The sequence below is a fragment of the Chiroxiphia lanceolata genome, chromosome 2, assembly GCF_009829145.1.
Source record: "Chiroxiphia lanceolata isolate bChiLan1 chromosome 2, bChiLan1.pri, whole genome shotgun sequence".
NCBI classification, from domain to species: Eukaryota; Metazoa; Chordata; class Aves; order Passeriformes; family Pipridae; genus Chiroxiphia; species Chiroxiphia lanceolata.
In genome coordinates, this window is record NC_045638.1 from 96,569,726 (window position 1) to 96,590,672 (window position 20,947).

Here is a 20,947-nt window from a genome sequence, read left to right on the forward strand (position 1 = left end):
CAGTGTCAGCATTGTAGCATGGACAGATTACCCTGCAGAACAGAGCTCAGGCAGGCTATAACCCTCCTGAGCCAGATATTCCCAGACCAGAGGACACTCACAGTCTGATATCATCTGTATGTTGGATGAGCTTTTGAAGTCATCAACTGGACCTTCCTCCTTAGACATGTCGAAGGCAACTTATCCCCATGGCACAGCAGGTGTACCTAAATCCTTTGCTCTCTCTCTCTCTTGCTCTCCTTATTTCTCATGTCGAGCTGCCATACAGGCTGACTGGAACCCAAGTGTGGAGGGCAGCGAGGAGGAGGATGGAGAACAGCCACTGTTGTCTCGATTTAATCCTTACACACACACAAAAATTCCTCCAGCCCCTGTGAGAAAATAATCAAAGAGTAATTTCCACCTTCATCCCCCTTCCCTCCCCTTCCATTTCCAGTGTAAACCACTCAAGAATTTTCCTAACAAGTTGGCCTCCCCTCTGGTTATTGTCCTAAGTGAACAGTCTCTCCATTCACTAACGCATGACGGTAAGTTGGTTTGGGAAGCAGCAGGTTTATCTTCCCAGCTCAGGCAGTGCACCGGGCCTGCTTGTGAACCAGTTGCCATTCAGTGTCTGCACTGCTGTTGATAAAGCACATTACACATGGCTGGGCTTGCATGATTAATACAGCTGTCTAAGCGCTCTCTGTAAAAACAAAAACAACCAGAAAGGAGAAGGGAGGTGCGGGATTTGGGAGGGAGGGGATGCATGGGGAAAAAACCCAACCATTCCAAAGAAATCAGGCTTGCAGAAAAAGCACCTTCCCCAGCATTGCCTGCATGTCCCTCTGCAGTTTGGGGAGTGGATGCATGGACGGGAGCACGGGGTCAGGCCGTGGAGAAGGATGTGCTATAACCAGCATAGCTCCAGCGAGGTCCAGTCAGGCAGCCTCTGCAGTAGGTGTTGCAGGTACACGGGCACAGTGATCCGTGCTTACACTTCTAAGCCAGATCACCACAGGCACCCTATGCACGCACATCCCATAGCCACCAAGCAATTTCCAGGCACCCTGGAACATCTAAAGGGGAACAGGAGTAGCTTTCAGCATCTTTTCCATTCCTCCAACTCATCCAGCTGAAGGCCTGCTCAACTGCCTGTGTAAGCTGTATTAACTTTCCCTGTTAAATTACTGGTCTGGGAATGAGTTGTGGGAAGCCACAATGGCTTTCTGCTCTGGCTTTTCCCAGGCCTGGACCAGGTATTAAAACCATGCTTGCACTGTTAGGGTGTTAAGGTGACCAGGAGTCTCACTCTGGAATTACAAACACACAGACATATCCATATATTGATGAGAACACAAAGCAATATTTACTTAGACCCCACACTTTAAGGACATACACCAGCCTGTGGGCCCAGCTTGATTCTCATGACATCTCTAACTCATTGAAATGCTGAAAGGAGCACACAGGCTTGTTAAGAGTGTTCCTATGATAGAGGCCCTGTACTGCCCATTGTTCAGAAGCAGCCTTTGATAAAGGCTAGCTTAAACCTCCTCCTATTTTGTTCCACTCCCAGGAAAGGAGGGATGGGGACAAGGGTTGGTCTCTACTAAGCTCACTGCAAGGGAGTACCCAGAAAGGAGTGATAGCCCTAAGAAGACCACAAGGACAGGCTGGGGGAGACACTGTACTGCAGGTACTAGAGAAAGGTAGGAAGGGCAGAGACTGCAATATGACTGGATTTCAGTATCAGAGTAACCTCAAGCATGCTGGTCACTCTCCACCCCCATTTAGTTCTCCTGCTCCGCTCTCCAGTCACCCTTAGGTATGTCCCCCCCTCTTCATTTCTGTCCACAGCCACTCAAATCTTTCCATGCCATATATCCAGCAAAGCTTGTAGGAAACCATAGCAGAGAAGAAGTAAATAAACAAACAGACATGAAGCTGATGAAACTATTAATTTTTCAAGAGGTTCCAGAGCCTCCAATTAGCAAACCTGCTTCCTAGGGCTGTGTGTGCTCTGGATGAGGGGAGCTATGCTGTTTGTCCTCTATTAAGACACCAGGTTGTGTGCTGGCATCACCTTTGATCTTCTGTGCCCTACGCATGTGCTTGAGAGGTGAGCAGGGGAGAAACTGCTTTATTTTAGGAAAGTAAAAAGCAGAAAAAGCTCAGATCTTCTCCATTATGGCCCGTGAAAAAGTCTGCACTATGTGGGTTTTTTGGATGTTTTGCTTGTAAAATGAGAGTCTTCAGTAAGTGATTTGAAGACTATGCAGTTTTAAGTATCTGATTTTGTATCAGTCATTTGCCAAGTGTTGGGTTTTTTTGTGGTTTTTTTTTCTTACATCTCCAGTTGCTAGGGAAGTGGAAAGAGTGGGAGAACTATTTCTTCAGCTGTGAAAATAACTTGGAACTTTTTTATATACACAGGACAGACTTGATGATGAAAGATCTGTGTAACCTTGAAACGTAGGTTGTCTTCTAGGTACCACCAGCCTCACTGGTCAGGATAACAGTTCAATTTTAGACTAAGATTACTGTAAACTAGCTTCAGGATAAATGGTGTAAGCAGCCAGTCTTGAACACCACGACCTTCTCAGAAAGACACTGAGAAATACAATTTCAGGGATATTCTTTAGACCTTAGGGAAGGATGAGTGAGCTGCATTACAGAATGAATCTTCTCTCAGACATAAGGTGTGATAGATGAGTACTTAGTACACCATGAATGAGCTCCAAAACATGGGGAAGAACTGCTCGGTGCTAAAAAAGCATGAGCAAATTCTCAAATACATTAAACCAAGTGCAAAGATTGATAGACACCAGAGACATTTCCTTAATCTTGCTGGAGAGTTGCTGGAGGGCATCCTCCCTAGTTTACACAGTGGTACTTCCACCTCTAGGAAAGCCAGCCTATTGCCACAGCAGTCACAATCAAGTTTTAATTACAGGAGCAGAACTGATAGTGACAATGGGGAATGAGCAGGCAATGAACAAAGTAGTTTCAACACTGAGAACAGGGAAGGAAAAAACGTATCTTTTTCTCAAAGAGGAGGGGGGAGGAACAGGAAAGGAGTAAGAAAAAAGCCCCAAATGAACCCTAGTAAGTAGAAGCTGGTAATCCCTAAAGCCTCAGAGTAGAGTGCAAAGCCCTGGAAGAAAGAAATTAATAACTTTCAAAGTATGACCTTGAAAATGGAATTAACAGTATTCCTCCCTTTTAAGCCTCCATGATAATAAAGATTTCATCTTCTGAAGCCTTGGCAGGAGAGTCAACAGACTAGGAAAAATTACTTCCTGCTCAGAATCTGGCAAGTGTAAACCCTAAGACTCCCTTCAGGCCCCAGGGAACGAGAGGATAGAGACACCTGTATGACGCACATCCTCTACATCCTCTTTCCCTCATGCCTTCTCCGTTAGAGGTGGGGGGGTTTTTTCCCATCCCTCCCTCATTTTGGTGGTTTTGGTCACTCAAGAAGCAGGACTCCAGCCTTCACTCTAAGTAGAGGCAGCCTATCAATAGCATGGAGCCCAAAGCCAGTTCAGTGTGAGCAGCACTTGGAAAAACAGCAGGCTGGCTATACTTGTTACACCATCACTCCTTCCTTCCCATGACAGACAAGTTCTCCTAGCCCATCCCATGCTGCTTTCTGGCTCACTTCCATTCAGAAACTAATGAGGACTGACTGCCTCTAACACAAGGTGTTACCCCATGCTCTTTGACAGGATCCCAAGGGCAGATTCCCCAAAGCAAACAAGGAACCAGTAGCTCTCTGATACCCTTTGAAACTCCTCTGTGGGCTCTCCTCCTTCAGCACTACAGATACATCAAGCCCTGGTGTCTTGTTAATGTAAATATGAGAAAAACTGCCACCTACTGTCTCCTGCCTGTATTTCAGTTTACTCAGATGATGGGACCCAAGAGCCAGTAGAATATTTTATATTGGTGAATATGAATGTGAAACATGTAGATGGATGGGTCATTTTTTCCCTCTGGATTTGGACCAGGAATGTATTTGCTTTCTGCTTGCAACTCAAATTGCCGTTTTTAAAGGTCTGTGTTAGGAATCTTGAAAGTCACAGGTTCAGTGTCTGATGGTGATGATCATGGTGCTTACATTTGGAGGCATGTCTCTGTGCAACCTGGTGAACCTGTGGCTTTGCTTACACAACTGGCCTCATCTGCCTCTTGAGCAAGGGTTACATGTCATGCCACAGCCTCCATCTCCCTCTCTAATGGGCCCTGATGGTGTTACAAAAGGAAGCTGGAGGGAGTGAGGAGACAGAAGGAGAAGTATCTGTGTGGAGGAAGTAGAATCATAGAATGGCTTGAATTGGAAGGGACCTTAAAGATCACCTAGTTCCAAGTCCCCTGCCTGGGACACTTTGCACTAGACAACAGTGCTCAAAGTCTCCTCCAACCTGGCCTTGAACACCCCCAGGGATAGTGCATCCACAACTCCTGTGAATGACTCACTACTCTCATAGTGAAGAATTTCTTCCTTATATACAATCTAAGTGTACCCTCTTTCAGTTTAAGACCTTTACCTCCTACAACTACATGCCCTTACAGAAAGTCCCTCTTCAGCTCATCAGCCCCTTTTAGCTACTGGAAGGCTGCAATGAGGTCTCCCCGGAGTCTTCTCTTCTCCAGGCTGAAAAACCCCAACTCTCTCAGCCTGTCTTAGGTGGTCCTTAGGAGAGGTAGTCCAGCCCTCTGGGCATCTTCATGGCCCTTCTCTGGACTCAGTCCAACAGCTCCATGTCATTCTTATGTCAGGGGCCCATCGTAAGAATAATAAGTAGAATGATTTACAAACTTCACCCCCTCCCCCTGCAACCTCAATTTCTGCTGCCATAGTGGTAGATGTCATGCTTTTTATGGTCACAATCAACCAGCAGGTCAGATCTGCCCCAAAAGAAGTGTTACCAGGGAGGCTGATGCATGGTGGTTGTGGAGAGATGCAGGCCGGTGAGGGATCAGATTCCGTGCCACATAAACGTGGCCGTAGGGTGCTGCTTGGGGCAGCAGTGGGTCGGAGCATGGCAGGGCTGGCACCTTTCCCTCAGGATGGTCCCGCGGGGGCTCTGCCGGGGGGGATCGGGGGTTTTACCGGGCGGGTGTGCGGAGCCACCCTGACCCCGGCTGTTATTCCCGGGGTTATCCGTGCCATTTCCAGTCCGGAGGCTGCCTGGGGTCGCGAGGGAGGAGCGCCCACAGTATTTGGGTTTCGTGGCCCTCGGCTGCCACCTCGCGGGGAGGGAGCGGCGATTGGCGGCGGCGGCCGCGGGTTGTGGCCGGGCGAGGAGAGAGGGAGAGAGGGAGGGAGGAAGGGAGGGACCAGCGGGGAGCGGCTGGACCTGCTGCTGAGTGTCTGCGGGGCACAGCCGAGACCGCCGGGGAAGGAAAGGTGCCAGACTGGGAGTTTGCGAGTGCGGTTCGCCTGCATGATGCCACAGCGCTGGCAGCACTCCTTCACCCGCTGCTCCTGCCCTTTATCCTACCTGCTTGTCGGTGTTTGAGCTTCACTGGGCACCACATCCGTATCTAAACAGTTCTTAGGAAACCCCACTTTTTCTTTTGCAGTTCTGACCCTGGGCTGGTACTGGCTGCCTGTCTTTGCAGTCCTGGTACTAATGCCCTCTTCCGATAAGCACCTCAGCCCCTCTACCTGTCTCCCTCTATCCTTGCTTTCCTATGCCTGATCAGGGCTTAATTTCCGCCTTTATCTCCCCTTCTCCCAGGACCTGTTTTCCTTACCTATCCAACCTGTGTGCTTACATAAAGCCCTACATTTCACCGTCCTCACACTGCCTTGGCATCTCCTCCTCTTGCCCTCCTCCCATGTCCTGAGCTGAGCATTCCTGTATTGCCATTTCAATTGAAGCCCTTCCCTGTCATTGTTTCCTCTGCTGTACACTGGTACAAGTGCAAAGCTCATCCTGTCACCTCAGTCCATATTACCCCCTTCTTATATCTCTCATCACAGCAGCCTTTTCTTGTGCCTCTTCCCAGATGCACTTACGTGTTTATCACCTCCTCATGCAGCCCCCAACTTTCAATGGGCACTGTAGGCTTTAAAGGGCCAACACTGGCCATGAGGTAGGGCACGTACAGGGCTACCAAGCAGCCTTCTGACCTTGGACACTGGCGCTGAATCTGTGTGTGTTGCAGTGCCGTGTAGCACTATAAATTCAAGTCTTGTAGGCAGGGAGAGAAAGAGCAGGTCCCAGAAATCTGCCCCCCTCTCAGTGACTTCTGCAGCTAGCAAGCCTTAATCTGCCACAGAGGATGCACCACTGGAGTCTCAGTTGCTGAGGCCTTGTGGGGCACCATACTGAGTCCTCTCACAACTACACGCCTTTCAGCTGCCGAAGTAGCGTCCACCAAAGGCTCAGTAAGAGCTGTGCCCCAGGTGTAGTGGGGAGACTTGCAGTTCTATGATTCAGGACTTGAGCATTCCATGGCCACCAGTCTCTCAACACTGGGTAGTTTCTTTCTTAACAGTTTTCTTGACGAAAAGCTCATCTCTCCCCTTCTTAGGAAGATCTGAACACACTCCAGCTAATTCTTTCCACACTGAGCAGTTTTCTTAGCCTGGCTCTCCTGTAATCAGCAGAGGAGACTGCAGGGCAAGGAGTGAGTGGGACAGTTTTAATCAAGCCAGTTCAGGTAGCAGTTAGTAGCAGGTGTTGTACCAGGCCACCTGTTAATGTCAAGGTCCTAAAGTCACAGGAGAACATAGCACCCAAATTTAATGTGTGGCCATAATGTCATTGCTGGAAGCTGACTGCCGCTGTGCTCCTTAAAGAGCTAAGGGAGGTTGTGGATATGGAAGTTTTCAGGCAGTCCAGAAGGGACTGAACAAGTTCATGTAATCTCTCAAGGGGTGCAGCTTCTGATGGCTCAGGATGTCTCTGAACCACCAGAGGCAGGCCAGTGTGATGCCATCCTGGCCATGTACTACTCCTGGCCGGTCCTCACCCAGCACCCACAGGGGACAGGACTGAAAGTTAAAAAAGAGCTTTGGACTGACCCAGCAAAGGTCTTTTCTTGTGGTATGCTTCTCCTAGAGGCAGACTGTTTCTGAGGAAGAGAGCAGCTCTTGGCTTTGCAATCTGAGTGTGGTTTGCTGTGAGTGGAAGCAGCACCCTGCTTTTGCCCTCTCCCTCTGCCATCTCATCCAAGTCCCATCATTCTTCTTGCTACGTCTTTTCCTACGCTCTTCACAGGAGTAGGAGTAGTATTTGAGCCATCTCACACACACACACATGCGCACAAAAGCTTTACAGCTATACCAGGAAAAATATGGTATAGTAGCATACACACCTATCCTCTCTAGTGAAACCTGGGCTAGCTGAGCTTGCAGTCCTGTGCACATAAGAGCATGCAGCAACTCTTCATGCTGCATGGAAGCGTTTGCCTCAGGAGTGAGGCACCAGGTGAAATCACTGAAGTCTCATGCTTAAGGCCTCACCACCCCTTCTGCATCCCCACTCAAAAGTACATAGAAGTTCTCCCAGAAGTGTCAGCAAAAGAGTCTTGGAGCCTCTCTGTGCAGGGCTAGTATACAGGGCCATTACATACATGCAGGTGAGTAGGAGCACCAAGGTCAGTGGCGTGGCTCTGTTTTTCCCATGGTTAAATTTAAGGATGCAGCTAGGGTTACCTGGTCTTGAGGAGAGGAGTGGGGGCTTCACATGGTCCCCTTCAGCCCTCAGAGAACTATAGCTTTCTAAATCTTGGCCAAGGCTACTCTGTGGTGTATACCAGTGCAGATCACCCAGGGTGAACATGTGGCACGGATAAACCCTTGGAAACATAGGGCACAGCATCCCGTGAGGTTGTTGCAACATGATGAGGCACTGTAGGACTCCACCTGCATCTGCACCAGGTATCGAAATGTCTCACATTTGAAGCAGGGAAGAGCAGTGCAGTCATTTTGCCCTTGCTGATTTTCAGTCTGCTCCTTCTTGATTTGCTTAATGGAATCTGACTCGGTCAGCATTTAGGGTCTTGAGTCCCCTAGGAGTTTATCTGTGAAAAGCTGCCAGATATTCATATTCACTCATAATCATCATCATCAGAAACTCAATTTCCTTCCCTGTCTGTGGTGGAAGAACACTCCCTTGAAAGCTGTTGCGTGGTCAGGGACTTGGCAGGGCTTCCCAATTGCGGCCGGGCAGTGATTAGCCTGGGATATTGCAGCAAATGCCCAGGCCACAGGCTCACGGTTACCGAAGCGGGAGAGCGCAGGGACAACCCCGAAACCCCCCGGCGCGGGCGGAGATGTAGCAGGGGAGCGCAGGCGGGCCGAGAGAGGGCTTTTTTGGGGGGGTCTCAGCGGGAGGCACCGGGCGGGGGCGGCTCCGGCGGCGGCCGCCAGGGGGCGCCGGAGACCGCGTGCCGGGGCGCGGGCGCGGCGGGGCTGCGGGCGGGGCGGCGCGGCCTGTCCGCCGGGGCCGGGGGGTCCGCCGGGGCCGGGGGGTCCGCCGGGGCCGGGGGGTCCGCCGGGGCCGGGGGGTCCGCCGGGGCCGGGGGGTCCGCCGGGGCCGGGGGGTCCGCCGGGGCGGCCTTCGCACGCCTGGGGGGCTGTGGGGATGGGCATGACCGTGTGTATGTGTGGCCACCCGTGCGGGAGGGTAGCGTGCAGGTGCGGGGCATTGGGGGTGAGCGCTCGTCTGTGCGTGTTGGGCAGCGCGGTGATCGCTGCGGGGGCCGGACGCTCGCCCGTGGCCGTGCGGGTGCCGTGGTGCCCGCGGCGGAGGCGCACGCACCCCACAGCAGGAGAGACAAAAGAGAAGTCACCACGCAAACGTGGGCTGTCACAGCCCAAGTTGTGTCTGGGAACGAAGGCTGAAAGTGATAGAGTGGATTGAAAATGGGAGCTATTTTCTGCACAAAATCTCACTCGAAATTAATATTTCATTTTATTCTTACATTTTCGCTCTTTATTACACTTGAGCAATTAGTGTCCCCCAAAAGCCTTTGAGAATTTTATTTTGTGATCGAACTATAACCTTTCCTCATTTATGCAGTACACGTGACAGTAAATGTATCATCAGTGGCATGTACTTAAACCAGTTCTGCTCTAAAACCCTGAGATTACACGTGGCCCCCAGGGTTACATGCAGGGACCACACTGGATGCCAGGCCTCATAGTCAGCATGACACTCTGCCCGGCACCTGCACAGCTACACACAGCCCCTTGGTGCAGACAGCTGCTGGTATTAGCGTGAAGTGAGGTGCAGAAGATGATCAGGACTGCATATAAGAGGTGTCTGCAGCAGCCCCACCACCTCACTGGCACTCAGGAGCTTAGCGGGGAAACATGAGGCTGTGTAACTCACACCATTTTTTAGCTGTGGAGATGGGAGTTCTGGCTTGTCAGATACCCTCAAGCTTATACACACAAGCTCAAGCAGAACAGAAGTGACCTGACGTTCTCCCAAGTCCTTCATCACACCATGTTTCCTTGGGTGTCCTTTCTTATACGTAAGTGTTGCAGAAGGACATCTCTTTACCATACCATGCCACACCATGCCATGCCTCTGGCCCCCACCAAGCTCACAAACCCCGAGCCATGCACTTATATGTATCAAGGCAGCAGTACCCAGCCAAGGCCAAACGTCCCCCTGCCTCCGCTGTGCTGGATATGAGTTGCAAGCCACCATCGGTGCATATGCCTTTGCTCTGATTGTATGGGTACCCTGGAAAAGTGGCAAGGAGGAGAATTGCTGCCACATGTGTATGTGTTACATACATGTCATTGTATGCGTTCAAACAAATACTATTTAAAACAAATAGTATTTAAGACAAATAGTAAAAATGTGATGGCGGAAGATTTTGTGTGGGCAGCACAGACTGCCTGGTGTGCTCTTGATTATCTGATGGGCCAGAGGAGTCATGTTTTGGAACTTCTTCACTGACAATAAGGGATGCAAATGGTCCCAAACAGCCTCCCTACAATTATTTGACAGTGAAAGATGCTTTCTCTGAAACATAGGTCAGGTAAGGGTAGTAGCTGAGTTTAAACGTGTTCCTGATCTCAGAGGGGGAAATAAGTTCCTGTCACCTAAAAAGGAGTAAAAAACCAGTGTGTGACAAGCCACAAAAGACATGCATGGACTAGCAGAAAAAAGAAGCCATAGATGGAATATAAATTTTCCACACAGTCCAGCACATACTTTCTTAATAACAAAAGAATAGAATTGGGGCACAGACAGCTAATCTAGTAAGTAACAGGCTACATTAGGAAGAAATCAGACAAATGAAAGTGCTGAAGAATTTCAGAGGCTCTGGAGATATCCTTCTTCGATTTGCTGCCTTTCAGTTATGAGCTCAAGTTTAATAGTGACCGTGCTGCTGAGCATACCTGTGGCACCCTTGCACCACACAGTAGAGTGAGGGTCTTCGCCTGATAAACTCTGCAGGTTGTGAGAGGGGAAGTTGCACTTTGGTCTCACAGGGCTCTCTCCTCAACAGGGCCTTTTTTTTTTTGTTCTGGCACCCCTCAGATATCAGAATTTGCTTCTCATGGTAGTAAGCATGACTTCTGTCTTCTACAGCACAATCAATTCCAACACCAGAACTCATCTCCATCTCCACACTTCAGCATTTTCCTGCACCCCTTCTGTGTAAAACACTGCACATACACACGTGTGTCTGTATACACTTATATGTATATGTGTACATGTATACAGGCATGTACATATACATGTGTGTGCATGCATGTGTACATATACATATTAAAAAAATGTACATATATGTGTAGCCGTATGTGCACATATACATGGTGGGCATGCATTTACAGAACCACAGCCACGTACATCTCCCTGCCCTATTATAAAGAAAGACTGCCAGAGATTGGTGTTGCAGGGTGAATTTAAAACAGCATCACTGCCGTTAAAGCCATCCAGAAAAGGGGACTCATAAATGAGTGGATGAATGCGAAGATGTCAGGAGTGTTAGCGCTTAATATTCCTGGAGCGAGGCTGCATTATTTGTTGCTGCAGCAGCATGCTCCTCCCTGCCCGCTCTGACAGAGCCTGTGGATGTGCATGCACACATATGCAACTTCATTTCCCATCCTTGTGAAAAATCAACCTCCCTGGCATACCCTGCACCCTCACCCCATAGGTGTTGCGTCACGGGGCCATAAACACAGTAGCGAAGCCTGCCTTCTCTCCCATTCAGAAACACTTAATTGCAGTGCAGCCTGTATGAGGGAGGGGAGACGTCTGCGTGTTGGCCCCATGTTTTATTGATCAGACCACTGTGATGAATCAGCTCCTGCGGAGCTGGTGTCTCGCCGAAGACAGGCGCTGGCCACTGCACACAATTACAACGAGTCCTGGCATCTCAGGGCCACCGTTGGGAAGGTGGCAGAGCGGGCAGCTGTGGAGCTGGTGACTAGGGGCTGTGTCTGCAAAGGTGTGAACGGTGTTCTTGTGTTGGAAGGCCAGCAGTTCCCAGCTGGAGGCGCAGCAAAGGATGGGATGTGGTTAGCAGCCGGGATTGAGCCTTCCTGCTTGCTCCAGCCTGAGTGTTGTTTAGGGAAAACCACATGCCATTGGAGTGTTGGACAGAGGGAAGGAGCATGCTGAGCAGCTGCCAGGCAGCAGCCTGCACCTGGGCTGGAGGGAGCTCACTGAAGTGGGAAGGCGGCTGTGCCCTGCAGCCCCAGCCCAGGAGTGAAGTGATGTGTTCCTGTGTTATTCCCATCTCACCCAGCCATGTGTAATCTTGTCTTCTTTTCTCTCCCTTCTCACACCCTGCAGGACCCGGCACAGGGAGAGTAGACAACGGCTCCATGAGTTTGGCCGTCCCACTGTGGCTGCTGGCAGCGTCCCTGCTCTGCCTACTCAGCAAATGTTAATACAAATCAGAATTAAAAATAATAATATTAATAATAATTAAAAAAACAACACGACAACGACAACAACACACAAAACAAAATGCGTTATACAGGAGACAGAGCGAAGAGAGGGGAGAGAGAAAAAAGGGGGGGGAGAGAGAGACGACTGTTTCTTTCACAACTTTTGTGTGTTCAGGAGCGAAGAGGGGGGAGAGGAAAAATTACAGCAAAGAAGACTCAGCAACATTTAATCCAAAACCTGAAAAGCCGGCTGTCAAGTCACTGACTGTCTAGGAGGCAACACGAACCAAGGGAGAGAATGGGGCACCAGCAAGGATCGCGTCGCCGGAGGATGCTGCAATGTAAACAATCCAACAAAACCCATAAAGCCAATCAAACAGAAGATCCCTTTTCTTTTCTCTCCTCTTTCCTCTTTTCCATACTTCCTCACCTTCCTTCCTTCCTTCCTCCTCTTTCTTTCTTTTGCAGAAAGAGGTCTTTGCTTCGGTGTCTATAGCCATTTAACTTTTTGGATGCCCTGGGTCATTTTTGTGAGCTAGTGCTCAGCCAGTTCATACTTTTGAAAACAAATTAAAAAAAAAAAAAAAGAGAAAAGAACAAAAGAGAAAAAAAAAGCCACAAACCAGAGCAAGTCACCTGAAGCTCTCTGCACACTGGTGTCCTGTGAAGAACTCTTCCTCTCTTCACTTCACCCTGCGCTCATATGCACCCAGCCCTTGCTAAACACCTTTTTTCCTGTCCCTTCCTTCATGCAACATCGCCCTTGCTGGCCTGAACTAAAGCTGTGTCAACTCTACTGAAAGCCTACTTTTCTTTTTTTTTTTAAATCCTCTTCCTCTCCCCCCTCAATTCAACCAGGTGTCTTTCTCTTTCTCCTGTGTATGCCTGTGTGCGTGCGTGTGTGCATGTGTGGCTCTCGCTCCGTCTTCACTCTTTCTCTCTTTCTCTTCCTCTCTCTAAGCATGCAAAATGAACAGTCCATGTGTACATATGCTCATCCTGCTGTAGATAATGTCCTGCCTTGTAAGTGTGAGACAAGATGCAGAGAGATCACTCGGGCAGAGAAGAGGGGTGAGGAAAGAGGGGCAGTTGCAACACAGATTCCAACGGTGTCCTCTCTCCAGCATCCTCACTGGCTTTTTAACTTCTGGCCACCTTGCTTGCAAGAGTCAGTCTGCACCCTTGTCTACCCTTTTTTTCTCTCCCACCTGCAACCTGTCTGGCTCTCAGCCTTTAAGTACCAGCATAGCAGCCCCTGCTATGCATGAGTGCTCGCACACGTGCATGGGGGTGTGCACTCATGTGCAATTGTCCAAACAAGCAGAAGAAACCAGGACTGGCCTACAGCACTATGGACTGAAGAGTGCAGCCACCCATTCCTCCTGGGAATGGGAGGCTGAGTTGGTGGGATGTGAGTGATGAGACCTTGGACATCACCAAGCAGCCATTCCTTTTAGGTATAGTGTGTGCATAGGAGCAGTGCCTCAACATGAAAACAGCAATCTGGTCATTCCTAACCACTTTGGTAGTCATGCAAAAATAGAGCCAATACTCTTTTTTGTTGTTTTGTTGTTTTCATTCTTACTGTCCTCCCTGGTATAAAAGGAAATGTAGGCTGTGTGAGAGGGTGAGTGTGCATGTGCATGTTTGTGTACTGTACACCATTGCTACTACAAAACTCACTGCAAATTCCACATTTGAAACAAATTCGGTCAGAAAATGTCCAAGACCTGTGAATGGAAGAAGTAAAACAAATCTCTGGTCCAAAATCCTGGGCTTATAAAGAAGGAGCTTAAAGTGGTTCAGCAAAGAAGTGGGCAGCACAATTCCCCTTTCTCTTCTCTTGTCTCAAGGGTACTGGTCTTGCTGGAGAGTGCTGTTGCTTGCCATCACACTTCCCATGGCAGAATCACATGCAGAGGTGCCAACAGGAGATACTTTGTGGCTCTCAAGTGAGGAAAAGGAGAGAACAGACTGTTAGAAACAGGGCTGAGAAAAATGCTGAGTGGTGGCTGGAAGTTGCCACACCAGCACAAGGTCTGCTGCAGGAGGAGAGGGCAAGACAACAGTCATACTCTACAGTGGCTGCAGTGCATGTGTGTGGGCAGGGGCAGTGGGGAGAAGACTCCTGTGTCTCCTGGCCAGTCACGAGCCCTAGTATCCACGAGCAGCAAAGATGATGAAACACAATGTTTATCAGGTAGCCACTTGCTTTTCTGGGGAGAGGGATGTGCAGGAAGAACTTGAGTTAGCCCACACAAGTCTAGTGACCATCCCATGACAGTACAGTGTTTTACAGGTGCTCAGCACCACTGAGCTTCCAAGCACAAGCCAGCTTGCTTTTCTGTCTTTGCCCTGCAAGTTGGCACAGTAGCAGCACGTCAGGCAGTCACGCTCACACACTCTTGAAAGCAAGGGGAAAATTGCTTGGCCTTGCCGCTCTCCAGTGTGCTGGAGAGGATACCCACCGGCTGGTCCCCTGCCAGGAAGGAAAGTGGGAAATTGCTGCCTGCGAGCCTGTCCCCATCTTTACGTGAGCGGGGCACAGTCTGATGAGGCTTCTCCCTGCTGCTCAGCCTGATGCTTTCGCCTTGCACTGCGGCACTGCCGACCCTGCCCCCTCGCTGCTGAGCTCAGCTGTTTGAGGCAGCAGCAGGCACGCAATTAAGAAGGCAGTCAAGGGCTCCTCACAGGCAGCCAGAATGAGCGAGGAAATTTATTGAAGGCTGAAGTTCGGGCATTACAAGAGTTGCTACAGAGCTACTGTGGGATTGCATGGTGGTAAATTATGCTCCTCCAGACCCCAAAGCCATACCTGGAGGTGTTTGTGCTTTGGTGCAAGAGGGGAAAGCTGGGCAACTGGTGCTTGAAATCCACTCGAGACGTCCACAGATGGCTCCCCTCTTCCAAGATAGGGCAGTCATTGGTGGGACTTGGGCATCTCCTTTGGAGACTGTTGTGCCTGTGGCGGCCCAGGAAGAAAATGCCCTGTATCATTTAGAGCATTCAGACATCCCAGTCCTTGTGCCTACCCTTAAGGAGAGTCATGTAATTCGGTGTCTTAGTAACATATCCAGATTTCCTGCTGCAACAGGGCTCCTCTTTCCCCTGGTACAACCACGAGCTGATGCTGTTTCTAGAAGCCAGATCTGGGAACTGCACCCTTTCGAGCACACTGGCACAAGGGAAAACACCACATTGCTCATTCTTGGGGCTGTACCTATGCCTGGATGTATTGTTGCAGGCTTGGTGTGAAAGGTGGGCAGCCTGCTGTGTCCTGCTGTCACAGGCTGTTCCTAAAGGCTGGGTAGGCCCACTTTAGTTTCTTTGATGTCAGCCTGGTTGCTATTGTAGCGTCTGTCCCATGTGTTGTCCTCTGCATGTGTTTTTGTCACTGTGGGATCACTCCAAGGCACTGGGATCACACACATCAGAGCCCTATGGTGTGGTGGTGGTTACAAGTCCTGATACTTCATTGTCTCACACCTTTTTTGGTTTGAAGGAGTTTTGAGGGGATATTTTTTAGATGTCAAGGCACAGAGGCTTATGGTTAAAGGGAAATATCTCACTAAAAGCAGGACATCCATTTTTTGAAACCGCCTGCCTGTTAGCTGGGGGAAATGGACACAGTCCCGGTACTGTGTGTGAGGGATCTGGTCTTTCATGCAGGCCCTTGGCAGATCTTTGCCTCTGTTGGATGGCTGTGAAATAGGGTTAAAGCCAATTATTTGCAGACCTGTCTGAGACAAGCCACCAATAACAAGTATGCCTGTTGTCAGCAGCAGTGCTGGGAACCCCGCTCCTGGCAATGTCTGTTCCTAGTAGGGCTGGGGGTGTCATGGGTAGGCTAGAGCTTGATTTACTCCTAGAATCTAATCCTGTGAGCTGCAGTGTGCATCACAGGATGCTGTAAACATCCCCCAATTTCTTCTGAACTCGGGCAGTGATTGCTCAAAGCATACGTCAAGTGGTGAGGCTAGATGAATATAGGAAACACAGGCAAGGTCAAATGCTTTTTTCCCACTCCCTTTCTCCCCTCCACCCTCTGACAGAGATGTTGCGAAGGTTTTTCTCATGTCTCAGTCCCTTTTCTCTGAAATTGTTTCTACTTTTCATCTATTCTCCGCTTTCATGTTGCTATCTTTCCCATTCCCTCCCAAAAAGCTGGGCTCTTACTTCCTGCTGCCTCTCAGCTGGTTGAGGACCAGGAAAGATGGGAGTTTGGAATGGGACACCAGTTCCTTGAGCTTGTCAGTGTAATTGTGTTTGATTGATGGAGATTTAACATTTAGTGTTCTAAAAAGAGAAATGAACAAAATGAAAAAAAAAAAAAAGAAAAAAATTTTATTTCTTCAACTTGTTTGTAAATATTACAAGAACTACATGAGATGTCTGGTAATGTCCAAGCAGAGGAACAAAAACTTAGATTTAATATATGGCCCCATACTTGCTAGCAGATTTCTAACCCTTTTCGGATGACTGAGAGGAGGGGTGAAGGCGAGTCTTTCTGAAAGGAACTGGACAGGGGAAGTGCAGCCACCCCAAGCCACATGAACTCCATGCATGATTGTAGCATGTTGCTTGGAGCGTGTGCCTGGTCAGATGGAAAACGAAGCAAACGCCTGTCTCTGAACGGCTGGGAAGGGCAACATGGGATGCTCCAGCCGACACCTGTATCTTGGCAGTTGTGTTCATTTTTGTTTGTCTGCAGCCCCGTAGCTTGGGGGCATGTTGCTCAGTGATGCACCCCCCTCCTCCCCCCACTGCTTTCTTCTCCAGTGAAGTTGTGTCGCCCCATGCTAGCACCGAGTGCATGTTAACGTGCCATTCATGAAGATTTCATTGGTGACATGCATTGTGTCGAGAGTTAGTCTTTGTCCGCACATCTTTCTCACGCCACTGACTGTTCACCACTTGGGCAGATCTCTCGTGTAGTGCTGTTTGCCCCACTTTTGGTCAAAGTATATCCAAGCCCCACCAGCTCTTCTTAGCTCCAGGTGCATCCAGACCGTGTCCCCAGGCCACCTGTCTAAGCAACCCCATTTTGAAAGTCCAAGCACACAGCATGGACAAAGTCACCATCAATAGCCACATGGGCTCCAGACTGAGTGGTAGCTACACATCTGGAAGGAATTTGGGGGAGTGAGTCCCGATGATACAAGAGCTTTTGGGGAAGAAGATTTGGGAAGTCAGAGGAGTTATGCTAGAGTCCTTCACAGCCCCACCACCAGGTGATGTTCCAGCTCAATCTTTGTGCAGTGTTTCATCGCTTCGCCCTTTCCTGATGAGGGAATCTGCAGGCACAGGGAAAAAGCTCGTCTCCTCCCAACCCCTCTCACACCTCTGCTTCCTCTCCTCCAAGCACACTGACCTGCAGCCCAAATGCTGATGGTGCTTGATGTGACATAGCAAGTGACACAGAGGATGGCTGACCAAGACAGTCCTACAGAGGTGGTGCTAGAGGGGTGAGCAGTTCTCTCTCTCTCTCTTTCTCTCTCCTGATGGTGCACAATCTTACTGCTTCTCTGACTCAAGTACACAAAACTTATTGATTTAGGGATGCCGGGAGCAAACTGTTCTATGGGAAGAGGAAAACTTCAGGCAGAGAAGTGATGGAGAAACTGGATGGTAATTTCCAAGATGTGGTGCCAGTGAAAAAGGGTAGGGATGAGTGCTGTCCGTTGTCCATGCACAGAACTCTCAGGTTCACCAGTGAGGAGACCATGGCCTCTCAACACTAATCTTAGAGTGGCTTCATTTCCAGTGCGATGCCCAGAAGATGGGTTTTTTTGACTGCATGACTCCTGCTGACTAAGAGCTGTGTCACACCATTAAAACCTCTTTCACTTTTCCTTCTTGTAACATGCTAGAATGATAATTGGGAAACTCCCACAGCCCCCAAAATTTTGCTTGATGGTTGGCTCCCATTAGGGCAATATATGGTGTTTGGTTGTTGGTTCACTCACCGTAACAGGAAAGCAGAACTCATCTTGGTTAGGATATGTTGGTATGGTCCTCTGTACCTCTGTGGCTTGGGTTGATGTGTATGAGGAAGGAGACCTACCAAGGCAGGGCTTGGGAAAGAGGAGCAGATCTCCTGATTAGCCCAGGCAGGCGGGAAGCAAAGCGTCCTTCACTTGCTGCAGGCTCAGGTTAACTGGTGCCACAGCAACTAAGACTGCCCTGCAAGCCTTGCAGAAGTGCCCAGGCAGCGGAGGAGGAAGGGGCAGTGACAGTCAGGAGGACATGACTGCAGTGCAGGTGATAGGGCTGCATAAGCAGCAGGGCTCCTTGGGTAGCATGGCTGAGGAAGGGACAGACACTGCATCCCAGAAGGGCCATTCCCAGGTAGGGCAGGCCCTTCCTTCTCTTGCTATGCTCACGGTGCATCAGGAGCTCCCTCCTGGCCTCACAGGGCATGCTCACTGTGCTGCAGTAGGCCTCACGAATGATGCAGTGTGACACCACAGTGGCTCCAGCCGTGTCCCGAGAAAAGGCACGTGAATGTTTCTGTACATAACATAGGGCCATGGATGGAGACAAGGAGCAAGGGCTACGTAGGAGCCAAGCAGGGAGGGAAGCACCTCCCAAGCAGGGCTGTCCTCCAAAATTATGACATTTGCTCCCCATTCGGCCACGCACAGGCACGTACGCACACCCCGCGAGCTCCACCGCGCACATGCCGTAGTAGTCCTCACGGCTACCGTACAGATGCTCTCCTTTCCCACACTCTCCATCACACACACGGCCAGACAGGCACTCATCCACTTGCTCCTGGCCTGGCTCTGTCTGTAACCCACACAGCTACTGGTGACCTCCTGAGGAAACCAGGAGAAAGTGTGTGTGTGCCTGTGCCCGTGCATATAGGAGCACCTGTGTGTGCCTGGAAAGGGAGGAGGAGGCAAAGAGCGGGAACCTGCCTCCTCGGTGCCACCGTCACCTCCCATAGTCATTCAGCTTTCCCAGCTGGAGCCAAGATTCATCCTCTAGACCTTGAGAATGAAGGCCAGTCCCTTCTTCTTGCTACACGGTGGGGTGGTTAGAACTCTCCTCATTAACAGTGTTATATACATATAAATATATATATATATATCTATATCTTTATATATATTTTTCCCCAGCACTGTAGACATGAGCTGAACTTCTCTTTAATGAAACGAGAAAATGGCCATTTAATTTTTTGCCATTGGTTTGTTTTCGAAACTAGCTCTGTGAAAGAAAATTTTAAAAGCGCAAGTGTGTGTGTAAAAGAACCGATCAAAAAACTAAACAACCCAAGAAATGAATGAACAAAACCCAGTGATGGAAAAAAAAAAGAAGCTTTTTATTTTTTCTTTTCTCAATGTATTTAACTTCTGTTATCTCGTTTCTGTTTCTTTACATGTATGAATGCTCTGCTCTTCTGTGATCTTAAAAAAAAAATACAAAAAAATACAAAAATTAAATAAACGTGAAAAGGAGGTACTGTTTCCTGATTTCCCCTCCCTTCCTTGCATATTCTGGCTTTCCTCCTCTCTGATCATGTCTAGTGATGACTTCCCAGCCCACCTGGGGAATGTGGGCCAGGCTGCCCCTTCCTTCACTTTTCTTGGAGGGGCAAGGTGGTACAGGGCTGCAAGAGAGGCAGGGGCCAGTGCCTTGGGACTGAGGGTCCTAGGTCACCCCCAGCAGACTGGCCCCTGCAGTGCAGTGCCTGGGGGTGAAGGGAGCAGGCTGGCTGTAAATAGGTGTGAGTTGGGGCTGCCAGGGTGGGGGAGGGAAGGGGAGGTTAAGGGAGGGGAGTAGAGGGGAGGGGAGGAGCCATGGGTGAAAACTGCAGTGCCCAGCCCTGAAGTCAGCACTTGCCTTTGGCTCCTGCAAAAAATCTTTTTTTTTTTTTTTTTTTTTTTTTTTTTTTTTAAATAAATAGCATGATTGTATGTGTATGTGCAGATAGAGGCTGGGATCAGGGTTGCAGTCTCAAGAGGGGAAGAACAAGGAAGCTGGTGGAAGGGATGGGCTGAGGCTGAGCTACATAGGCGAGCACAGGACAGGAGCACCAAAATACAGAGCATGATAGCAGAGGTGGTGGAGACAGAGGAGGAGGTCGGTGGGGAAGGAGGTGGGAAATAACTGGCCAAGAAAACAGAAGGACAGAGAAGGAGGACACAGAACTGGAGAGGCAAGATTTTATATCAAAGAGGGAGTGGGGAGACAGGGGAATGGAGAGGGCCTGGGGCTTGAAGTGAGGGCAGCCAGGACAAGGGGAAGAAGGGCAGAAGTCTAGTACCACGGGCACAAGCAGGCATGAGGGGAATAGGTTAGAAGAAAGAGAGCAGGAAGGAAGGGGCGGCAGAGTAGCCCAGGCAAGTTTTCAAGGAAACACAGCCAAGGAGATGAAGAAACCAAGAACTGGGATCCAGAAAACCTGTTGAAATGAGCACCTGGGCTTTTTAAATGTGAGGGTTGGAGAACCCAGGTCATCTACAGCCAGATAACTCCAGTGGTGGCGTCTCTCCAGAATGTCTCTCCATCTGGCTGTTACAACCTGGCATCACTGTCCTTGTCCCAATGGGAGAACCACAGGTGGCACAGGGCAGCAGTGTGACAGGGCTGGGGCAGCCCAAGGGTGGAGCCCAGCAGGTAACAGGGCAGTATGTGTCTGCACCCAACACCAGAGCAGCAGCAAAAGGCTGCACGTGTCTGGGCTCAGCTTGGGCAGCAGGAGAGCCTGCCTGTAGCTCTGTGAGGGAGGTGGTCTTGTCCTTGCACACTGCTGGAGTGTGAGAAACCAGGTCTTATTTCTGGGTCTGCTCTGCCCAGCACCTGTGTGGTACCTTCACTGCCTCTATGTCACCTTCCACCTTCTCTGCTGTTACCTATTTCACTGGGGTAAGGACTCAAGACCTACATACAAAAGAGGGGTATATTCTATGAAAAGTTTTATCTAATTTTGTTTCTAGAACATAACACATAGGACAATGAAAGCCTTGTTTTCAGTAGAGTACAGACTTGTTTCTTAAATTGCATGAAATTAAATAAAACCTGATCTATCATTGAGCACTAGGGGCAAGCAGGATGGTGAACATGAACATGACTAGCCCTTAC

The 20,947-nt window shown here is 49.5% G+C and overlaps 1 protein-coding gene across 8 annotated transcripts in view; it reads left to right on the forward strand.

The window, feature by feature from the left end:
- The window catches only part of LSAMP (limbic system associated membrane protein), a 1,004,346-nt gene extending 985,025 nt beyond the window's left edge, over positions 1–19,321 (forward strand). For all 8 annotated transcript variants that reach the window (XM_032681167.1, XM_032681163.1, XM_032681168.1 and 5 more), the window contains one exon: positions 11,763–19,321. In XM_032681167.1, coding sequence (XP_032537058.1) covers positions 11,763–11,860 — 98 coding nt within the window. In that variant the 3' untranslated portion in view covers positions 11,861–19,321. The remainder of the gene's footprint in view (positions 1–11,762) is intronic.
- The last annotated feature ends 1,626 nt before the right edge of the window (positions 19,322–20,947 follow it).